Source organism: Natrix helvetica (assembly GCF_964273705.1).
Source record: "Natrix helvetica genome assembly, chromosome: 16".
In the NCBI taxonomy this organism is placed as follows: domain Eukaryota; kingdom Metazoa; phylum Chordata; class Lepidosauria; order Squamata; family Natricidae; genus Natrix; species Natrix helvetica.
Genome location: NC_138563.1, coordinates 263,215 through 273,143, shown reverse-complemented (window position 1 = coordinate 273,143; position 9,929 = coordinate 263,215). Strand labels below are relative to the sequence as shown.

The following is a 9,929-nucleotide window of genomic DNA, read 5'->3' as shown; positions in this document are numbered from 1 at the left end:
TGGCCGAAGGAATTGCTGAGGAGCTCTGCCTGCCGCTTCGTGACCCCATTCGTGGGGCAAGGGAGGGCTCCTCCATGGGGACAAGCGTGGCCCCTTTCCTTGGACCAGCCCACCCTCCCCACCCCAGTTCGGCCCCCTGCTTCCACTGAGCAACACGAAACACAGGGCTGTCTGTCCACTGTGGGCAGCTGTAGGGAGGTAAACTGCCCCTGGCCAAGAAGGCTTAATTAAAGGCCGCTAGAAGCACCACAGATGGGCCTGTGCTCCTCCCTGAGTTTCTGCCCTCTTTCTCTAGGGCAAATCCCTACCCTCCCCCTCCCTCCTTCCCTCGCCAGCTCCTCTCTCTCTTGGCCTCATTTCTCCCGTCTGTGAAATGGGAGAAAGCGCAGCCCCCTCCCTCCCAGGGGCAGCGGAGGGCAGTGCTGGACCGAGGGCAGAGACGGAGGGTTCCTAAGTGCTGCAGGGAGGATGGATGGATGGACGGACGCAGCGTTTTTTCCACTGCCAGAGATGAAAGCTTGGAGGGAAGGCTGCGTGTCCTCTTTGATTAGCATATATTATTCATAGAGACCATCAAGGAGCATCATAAGCAGTGCTGGTGGAGGGGGGGGGGGAGAGGAATAGCCTTTAATAGGTGGCCCTTCCCTATTTGGGCTGTCCCCAGAGGCCACCAGCATCCGGCCGTGGGAGCTGCGTGGCCTTTCCATCTTCTCAGGGGTTGGAGGCCCTCTAGCTGCCCCTTCTCGTGGCTCCCTGGAAGGGTGGGAAGGGTGGGGCATTGCCCTTTTGTGGGTGCAGAGTTTCCATGACAGAGCAATCAAACTCTTTCTCTAACACCCCCCTCCCCCAACCACAGAATATTCCAGACTTTCTGACCCCAAAAAATGCTGTTTGCCAAAGAAGGGGCAAGAGGCGGAAGGAAATACCTCACCAGTCCCTTTCATTGTTCCATTTTTTTAATGACTTTTGGTTTGATCTGTACAAAGGTGTTGAAAAATATACAAATTGTACATTACGCCCTTCACAGCCTTCTGAGCTAGCTCCCCCCCTTCACTAAAGAGAGCAGGAAAACAGAGCCCGAATCTCTCTTCCCCCCCCCCAAACAAAGCTCCGAAAGTTAATTTGCATCTGATTTTTACTGCTGTCACATCTTTTGCTTCTTCAACTAATTCAGCAAAATGACTCAGAATTTATGGTCCTGAAAAATGGAACTCCAAAAGAGTTCAGTGAAAGATCAGTTCCTAATTCCTGAGAACTAGGACAGCAAAATCCCCTTCCGTGGCTCCGTGCGTGTGTGTGTGTGTGTGTGTGTGAGAGAGTGAAAGGAGAAGGACCCCTTGGGGAACAGTTTCGAAGGGACGTGAACAAGTTTGCCGATCACTTTTCCTGTTTCTGTTCTTTGCGCATGGCTGAATGTCTTTATAAAAAACTGCTGCCCCCTAGTGATTTTGAATGAGCTACCTGAAAAGGTGAGTGCCTTGTTGCCAGGGGAGCCTGGAGTGGGAAGGGGGGAGGGCAGGGGGTATCTTTTCAGGTGATCAGACCACCCTTGGCAATCTCCACTGCAGTGGGCAGCCTCAACCAATAAGGAGCCCCCAAAGGCAAGGACCAAGGCTGGGGGTTGAGGTGCATGATGGGAAATTCCCCTGGTCTTCCAAGTAGGGCTAAGAGGGCCTGGGCTGATGCTCGCCACCTAGAGAACAGGCCTCTCTAGGACCAGGCTGATGTTGGCACCACCCCAGGGAAGGTGGCATTCTCCCCTGGCATCTGGCCGATTGAAGCGGAGGGCAGACATGGGAGCCTTTGGAGGAAGACTAGAGAGAGACGGTTCTCCCCCCTCCCCCTGCACTCGTCAAGGGCAGGTGGGGGTCCGGGGGGGGGCTGCGTGGAGGGAGCCTGGTCAGACTGCGGTGGGGGCCTTGGACGTAAATAAGATCAATATAAAAATATTTTCTGCCTAGGGCTTTCCGTGTTTCCGTGCAGGCCAGATGTGCTGCTGTTGGGCTCAGCTGTGGGTGGTGCCGGAGGACAGGATGAGTGGGGCCCCCAGGCAGGGCCGGCCTTGCACGAAAAATGGGGAGGACCAGCCCTTAGTCATCGTCTTCGTCGTCGTCATCATCATCGTCTTCGGTGTTTATCTCTCCTTCCAGCACATCCTCAATCCAGTCTTCCAGCTCCTCCGCGGAAGGAAGGTCTTCCTCGTCATCCATGTCCATCCAGATGCTGTCGGCCTGGGTGGGGGGGACATCGGAGGAGAGAGCTGCTGGGGGGAGTCCAGTTGGGCAGGGCCAAGCCCCCCACCTCCACCCCCTCGCTGGCTCCAGCGTCCAGGCCTTCTCGGCCCCCTTTCGAGGCTCGGTCCTGTGGCCCCCAGTCGCCCCCCAGTTGGGAAAGCCCCCAGCCAGCCCCCCAGCTGGTCTTCCCCGAAGCCCTCGGGCACCCTCTCTAGGCTGTGCCCCATGGGTCCGACCTCTGACACCCAGGGGGCAGCCACATCTTTGACGGGACTCACATCCGTTACGTTGACAACGCCAATCTGAGGCCGAGACAAATCGATGTCGAAGGTTTTCTCCCAGTAAGGGATCAGCTGGGAAGGAAGGAAGGAAAGAGGGGAGAGTGAGACTTCGGGGGTCTGGTTGGGGTTGGAATGGGGGTGGAGCACTCTTTGGGCCATGGGGCAAAGAGCCCCTTTCTCTTCTACGTGAATTACAGGGATGTCCCCTCCCCCCCCCGCCCCTAGGGAACCAAAGGGGGGCATTGTCCTTCCCTCAGCCTCCTCTGCCCAGGGACCCTGCTGGCTTTTCTCCCATGCCTCCTGTGGCCCCCGGTGCCCTTGCCCTCCGGCCAGATCAGAAGAGCCGCCCTCCCACAAACCCCCGCCTCCCGCCGGGCCCTGTGGCTAGCAGGCCCCGTGAGATCTTGCAGATCGGGAGGGAAGGAGAGCCAGGCACCGGGGGTGGGGGTGGGGGGAAAGGAGTGGCTTCTCTTTCCCCCTCCTTTTTAAAGGACCCCGTGGAGTCTTCACCAGTGGGAATTCCTCGGGATCGATCCAGATGATGCTGAGATCGGGGTTGTCGGTGTTATCTTGGGCGACTTCCTTCAGGATCTCCAGGAACTCGTAACCATCTGAGGAGAGGGGGACGGGGGGGGGGCTAAGCAACCTTCTTGCCTGCAGCCCCTGAATGAGCCCCCCCCTCGCCTCCTCCCACTTCCCCTTTTCCACCAGAGCATCTCTGGCCCAGGGCAGCCCAGGGGGGGGGGGGGGGGCTGGGACCAGCAGCCCAGGAAGCTTCCTTGCAGGCCGGAGGGATTCTTGACTGCGCGTGCAAGAGCACGAGGAGCTTCCCTTGCACAAACCAGGTTTATAGCTGGATAAATGGTAGCCAAGGAGAGATTGGGGAGTCAATGCAGGATCGCCTCCTCCCCAAATTTAGAGTGACTTACCAGGGTCGTCCTCCTCCGCAAAGGCCACAATGTGGATGCCGTCCATGTCGTCTTCCTAAACGGGGAGCGAGGCAGATCAATGCTGGGCGACTTTATTGCTCCCTTGGCTGTTTATTACTGGAGGACCCCTGACTCAAGGAGGAGAAGCAAGCAGAATCTAGCCCCCTCCCCATTCAGCAGACGGGACAATGCCAGAGCAGCCTGTATTCTGCAAAGGAGCCGGAATGGTTTCCTCGCCACGAGAAGCTCAGCCCGAGAGGCCAAGAGTCTGGGGGCTCATCTGCGTGTGGAGGTAGCTGGGGCCCCTTCCCCAGGAGCATCCTTTCCACCCCCACAGGGCAATTTCCCCGGGCTGTGGCAGAAGGAAGGGGCTCGGCTGAGGACCCCCAGGACTTCCCACGGCTTGTAAATCAGCCACAAGGGTGGGGGCTTTGGCTGGGCCCCACAGAAGCCCCCTTTCCTGAGATCTGGGCAGATCTTTTGGAGGGGCCAAAGGGGACACCTGGATGCCTTTGGACGTATAAAGGGAAACTGGGGGAAACGTATTTATAATTGATTACCTGGCCAGCACAAAGTATCTGTTTCCAGCAGAATTGCTGGCTTTGTGTCATTTCTTTATTATTCATGGGGAGCCGATATTGGGTTCCCAGTGTGGGGGAGGGAGGGGACTTTCTTCTCTCTGGGAAGCTCTGGGGAGTCCCCCCCCCCCCGACTTCCTTCTTCTTTGCCTCAGGTGCTTGCATTGGGAGAGAGCCCCTGGCCCCCCTCCCACCCCTCTCCTCCTCCTGGCCATTCCTCCTGCACTGCGCCCGACTCCTGCTCCCAGGCTCTGGCCTGGAGCCCCATCGTCCCCTGCCCCTCTCCTTCTGTTCAGGCGCAGAAATCAGCCTGGCAGAGCAGCAGCCGCTGTGAGCTCAGCTCAGCTCCGTTGAGGGGAAGAGGCTGGAAGAGCAGCAGCGTCCCCTTCCTCCCCTACTTCCTTCCCAAGAGAGCTTTGTTTCCCCCCCCCTTCACCCCGGATCTCCTGGGACTGGAGTGGGAAGGACGTGGCTTTGAGACAAGCAGGCCACCAGCCATCTGCAGTGGGGGCGGGGGCGGGGTGGGAGGGCTGCCCAGGAGAGGCCACAGAGAGGAAGCCCCAAGGATGCCACCTTTGCAGCTACCCTGCCCACCTGCATGGCAACCCAGGGAGCGGCTGCGGAGGTTTTCTTTGGTCCCTGCCCTTCCTCCCTCCCAGGAGGGACTCTGAGGGTGCCCGCCTGCTTCCTCTGCCCTGGAAACATACTTAGGAATGGGGAGGGGCCTCTCCCCCCCCCCCGGACTTTCAGACCTGTGAACGTACCCAAGTCTCATACATGCTTTCTGGGTGCAGCTTCCTCAGCGTTGGCCTGCAAGAGACAGACGGAGAGCGGAAGGGCAGGGTGAGGGCGAGAGATGGCAGCAGAGGCCAGCGAGGTCTTTTCAGACAACCCCCCCCCTGCTAGAGGCCTTTTTCTTGGCAGTGGGGCGGGGGGGGGTTGACTTTCCAGCCCAAGGATTCCCAGGGCTCCCCCACCCAAACATGAGCCAGCCCCAGCCCTGTTTAGCTAGCAGCCACCCTTGCAGGCAGTGGGGGCTTCCCTGTGTGGTGGCAGCCATGATCATTGCAAGGCCTCCTCGTTATAGGCCGGCCCTTGGCATTCCTGGCTTCTAGGGGCCGACCCTCTTGGCAGGGAGCGTCCGTTTCAGGGGGAGGCGTAGAACTGCCTGCCCCCTTTTCTCCCCATTGCTTTGGTCCTGCCACTCCTGTTGCCCTCTTTCTCCGTGGGCCAACAGGCAGAGGCCCACTTAAAGGCCTGGGGAGCCGGTGGCTGCTAGGAGAACCCCCTGCTCAGGGACGAGGGGAGGGGGAGGACCCACTTGAGGTGTGGTCCCCGATTGGGGAGGGCTGGGAAACGCCACCTTCCTTGGCCTTTGCCAGGCTCATAATGGGAGGGGCGCCCTTTCTGGGCATCTGATGCCATTGGGAAGCCCTTGTCCCCGGCGGGGCCGGAGTGTTTCTGGGCTGATGGTCACTGGCAGCCCTCGCGCAAGGCCACCCGGCACGGTGGGGGGAGCCGTCCAACCGTTGGGGCCAAATGTGTGCCGTTTCCATGGCAGCCGGAGGAAAAAGAAGCGAAGAAGAACAAGGCAGGGATGCGGCTGTTGATGCTGGGAAGGCAGTTGCCATGGCAGCCGAGGAAGGTCTCCCCATCGCACCAGGCCCAGTGAGCTGCTCTGAAGGCCCCCTGCTGCCAGCCCCCCCCCACCTCTCCTCCAGGGCAGGGCAGGGGGGTGATGGTAGCAAGGCTTGACCTCTTGTGCTCTTCCATGAACTGGACTATTTCCTCTTCGCTGTTTGGCTTGTCCGGGATGGTGACCGGCTTCTCCATAAAAGGCTCATAGTAGTCGATCTCGTTCAGCTTCAGGGACAGCTTCTTCGCCACCTGCCAAGGCAGAGGAAGGCAAGCTGGGCGGGCAGAGCTCCCTGGGACCGGTGGGGGGGGGGGGTTAGTTCCCCCAGTGCCTCCTTCCCCAGCGCTCCTTGGAATTGCATATTTGAATTTGAATTTGAATTTATTAGATTTGTTAGCCGCTCCCTCTCCACGAAGGGACTCGGGGCGGCGTACAATAAATATGGACTTTGACTCCACAATAAATATGGACTTTGACTCCATAATTCTGGCTGTCGGCTGGGGAATATTGGGAATTGAAGTCCATGGTCTCACAGCTGCCATGACTGAGAATCCCCGGATGTCCCCTTTGCCATTTGGGGAAAAGCAGACCATGGTCCCTCCCTCCCTCCCTCTCTCTCTGTCACATACCTTGCTGTCGAAGGTTGCAAAGAAAGGGATGTAAGGGTGGAATTCTTCAGCAGCATCTTCAAAGGCCTTGAAATCTGGGAGAGGAGGCAGAGGGTCACTCCTGGTAGCCCCCCCTGCAGACCCCCCCCCCCGCAGACCGGCTCCTCCTTGCATCGTCTCCTGGCTCTGGCAGCCTATTTTCCCATGGGCTGAGATTTCCCTTCCCCACCCAGCTTTCCCCCTTGGGTTTCTCTACCTAGGGGTCCTGGACCCCATTTTCTCCTGGGCCCCCCTCCCCCAGCGGTCCACTCACGCTCCGAGTCCTCGTTCTTGAAGTAGCCAATGAGTTTGGGCTCATCCTCGATCCTCTCAAAGGCTTCAAGCTCATTTTCTCCATCAATAAACTCCACGGGGTCTTCCAGGACCTGCAGGAAAGGGGGAGGGTCAGGCCTTGGCTTGGCTCTCTGGCCACATCTGCCCAGCTGGAACGGGGGGGGGAGGGGGTTATGTCCAGAGTCCTTGGCTTTTCTAAGGGAACGGGGACTGCCAGGGGGATTCTGGGAGTTGAAGTCTACACATCCTGGAGGTGGAGGCCGAGAAGCGCTGGTTGAGAGGGTGGCCGTCAGCAGTTTGAGACCCTGGGCAGGGCCTGGAAGCAGGGGACTCTGGGCCCCTACTGGGCCCAGGCAGTTCTGAACCAAGGGGGCAGGAGGAGTTCTCCCAGCCATCCTCCCCCCCTGGGGTATTGCAGGAACCCTTCCTCAAAATGAATGGGAGGGTGCCTTCAGCCTAACCCCAGTCCTGCTTCCCCCTGGCCGGGGACATTGCGAGGGAGGGGAGTGCAGTGAAGGCAGCAAGACCTGAGCTGGCTAAGCTGCATGGAAGGCAGGGATGGAGGGGGGGGCTGATGCCCACAGAAGCCTCTGAAGGGGGTGGGGGAGTGTGCCCAAGGACCACCCTCAGGGTGGGCTGGGAAGAGCCTCTGCTTGGGATCCTTTGCATAGGGGCTTTCCCCCCACCTGTAAAGAGGGGAGAGGGACTGCAGGGGGCCAGGAAGACGGTCACTACTTACGTCAAGGAGAAACTCCACCAAGGTGTCGGCCGAGAATTCCCCGTCGTATTCGATGACTTCGTCCTCCTTGAAGACGTAGACGCTGTCTTCCTCAGCCAGCCCTGTGGGGGAGGCCAGGGGAGGGGGGTCACCCAGAGATTGCGTTTGGACCTTGGAGCATGGAGGGTGGCAGCCTGGTTCCGCAGAAGTGGGCACCCCATGCCAGGATGGATGGGTCGACCAAGAGCAGGGCCACTTGCTTTCCATGCAGTCCTTTTCAGGTGACCGGTGGCAGGTGGAGCGGTAGAAGGGCCAAGGCCGTTTTGACCGTAAGCTTTAAGGGGGGCTAAAGACCTACTGGTCTCGGGACCCCCAAAGGCCCCTTAGAGAGAAGCAGGCGTTGAACGAACCCAGAGCCCGGCTCTTTTCACTGCCCCCTGGTGGCCTCCGACGTTGCTTCTGCTTTTTCCCTGGAGCCCCGAATGTGCTTGGCCCAGGGGGAAAGAGGCCGTCTCCGGAATATCAATCCTTACCTAATTTTTTGGCCACTGCGGCGTCCTTCTCTGCATCCACCAGGCCAAATCCAACCCCTTTGTCTTCCAGGACTTGGGCTGCTAACTAGGAGAAAGAGTCCCAGGCGGCAGACGGAAGGGGCAGAGAAGAGAGAGAGCGAGAGAGAGAGAAGGCAGGGAATGAAAACATTGCAGGGAGCTTCTGGAAGGATTTCTGGGGAGAGGAGCTCAACCTGAACCGCTGGCTTCCCCGCAGAGTTTTTAACTAAATGCAACCGTTCAATAATGGCTTCCGGTCACCTGGAGCCTCCCAAACTTTGCAAAAGCTTCAGTAAAGACAGGCTCCGTCCTCCTTTCCCTCGGATAGTTTTAACCTTGAATCCCGGCAAGAGGGAACAGCTGCACTGGCTGCCTTTGGCCATCCGGTCAGGGATTAAAACGGGTGAATTCAGTTGCTGGAGGGGGAGGCCCAACCGCTGCTGAGGGGCTGCAGACTAACTGCCCATGAGAGCTTCATTTCCTTCCGGCTCAGAGGGTCTCTAAAGCCGCTTTTCTCCTCCAGACAGGCCCAGGTTGCTCTTCTCTGTCCCCCGTTGGAGGGGATCCATTCTGTCTGGGTCAGGCCTTGGGCGGGGAAGCGGTGCCCACACCCGCCATGCCCAGCAGCAGGGTCTGGGGCTTCTAGAGACAAAGCGAGGGTCCCGTCCCCTTCGGACCATCGGAGCTGATCTCCCGGACAACCCCAGGGCAGAGGTGGGAGGGCGCTCTGGAGAAAGCCAGCCTCTCCACTGGAGGAATTCCTGGGCCAGGGTCTCCGGGATGATCCAGCAGGGTCCTGTTTTTTGTCTGCCCATCTTCACACACACAGTGCTGCAGACATGAGGACTAGTGGCATGAAAATCCTACTTTGGCCCACAATTAATCCCAGCCGGGGGGGGACTGCCTTCCCCCTTCTCCTTCCCACCCCCTTTTCTCCCTTCCTCTTTTGGCCCTCCCCACTGCCTCCCTGGGGTCAATTTTTAGGGAGGTCCTGCTTGCAGCTACAGTATCTCCTTCCCTCCCCCAGTCTGCTCTGGCTTCACTCCCCCCCCCCCCAGCAACATTCCCAAGGAAGTGGGCCTGGCGGGCTCCAGTTTTGGAGGTGGCAAATTTAGCCTGATGACGTCCCACCTCTCCAGCGCTCTTGGGAAGAGCGAGGGGGCAGCTCTAGCAGTGGGGCAGACCCCCGCCTCACTCGGCGCCCTTCCTGAGAGAAGTGCCAACGTATTGCTTGCTGCCCAGACGGTTAGGGAATCTTCGTTGTATGTCACTGTTTAAGGGAGGGAGCTGAACTGGCCCTTTCAAATGCCCGTCCCACACCCTGACTGCTAGACGGCTACAGTAGGCGATGACGAGCCCATCCCTCGCCACTTGCCCCTGACCCCCAGTTCTCCTGAAGCCCCTGCTCTGCCTCGGAAGACCGCTTCCTTGGGCCGGTCTAAATGCCCCCCCCCAGCATGGCAGAGCCCCCCCCTCCTCGCTCCCAGCCCCTACCTCCAGAATCAGCTCCTCCAGCTCAAACTGCTTCTGGGAAGCCTTGTCCTCCCCCACTGGCTCGTGGTAAAGCAGCGCCAGGACCTCGTACTTCTTCAGGACCCCCTTGTAGTTCTTCATGTTGACGTCGATGACCCGGTCGATGCCGTCATACTCGGGGAAATCCAGGCCCTCCTCGCCACGGGCCACGGGGCCGGCCGAGGCCAGCAGCAGGGCAACCAAGGTCAGGCCGAGCCACTTCATCCTGCCACGAAGGGGCTCCGGGGATCCTTCCCCAAGAGGAGCGAGCGAGAGAGAGGCGGCTGCCCTGGGCTTCCCTTCCTGCCTTCCCTCCCTCTCGCTGTCAGGTGCGGCCGGGCCGGGCGCTGGCTGGGCAGGCAGCTCTTTGCTGACACAGGCAGGTGCCCGGACTGGCCGAGGAGGGTGACCACCACACGGAGGGGCGAGGAGCTCCAAAGGCGGAGGAGCAAAGCTCCAGGCAGCGCATAAAAGACCCTCGGGTGGGGGGGGAGGGCTCTAGGGCTGGAGGGCCGTCTTATCCACAGATATTTGGCACTGCCCCCAGCC

At 59.5% G+C, this 9,929-nt stretch overlaps 1 protein-coding gene across 1 annotated transcript; it reads right to left on the bottom strand.

Annotated features, from left to right (window-relative positions):
- Positions 1-938: 938 nt before the first annotated feature.
- On the bottom strand, positions 939-9,929 carry CASQ1 (calsequestrin 1). The gene is made up of 11 exons (XM_081968431.1): positions 9,363-9,929; positions 7,851-7,935; positions 7,339-7,439; positions 6,580-6,691; positions 6,288-6,361; positions 5,779-5,909; positions 4,787-4,832; positions 3,445-3,499; positions 3,026-3,126; positions 2,513-2,587; positions 939-2,231 (listed from the first exon to the last, which is right to left on the bottom strand). Exons 1-11 carry the CDS (start codon positions 9,603-9,605, stop codon positions 2,091-2,093), a joined length of 1,164 nt encoding a protein of 387 aa, XP_081824557.1. The 5' UTR covers positions 9,606-9,929; the 3' UTR covers positions 939-2,090.

Bases quoted from the DNA above. Each gene is read 5' to 3' on its own strand.
- CASQ1 (XM_081968431.1), bottom strand. From the start codon at position 9,605: ATGAAGTGGCTCGGCCTGACCTTGGTTGCCCTGCTGCTGGCCTCGGCC. The intron at 7,440-7,850 runs GTAAGGATTGAT...CCTCCCCCACAG, and splicing joins CGCAGTGGCCAAAAAATTAG to GGCTGGCTGAGGAAGACAGC. The intron at 6,362-6,579 runs GTGAGTGGACCG...CTCCTCTCCCAG, and splicing joins CAAGAACGAGGACTCGGAGC to ATTTCAAGGCCTTTGAAGAT.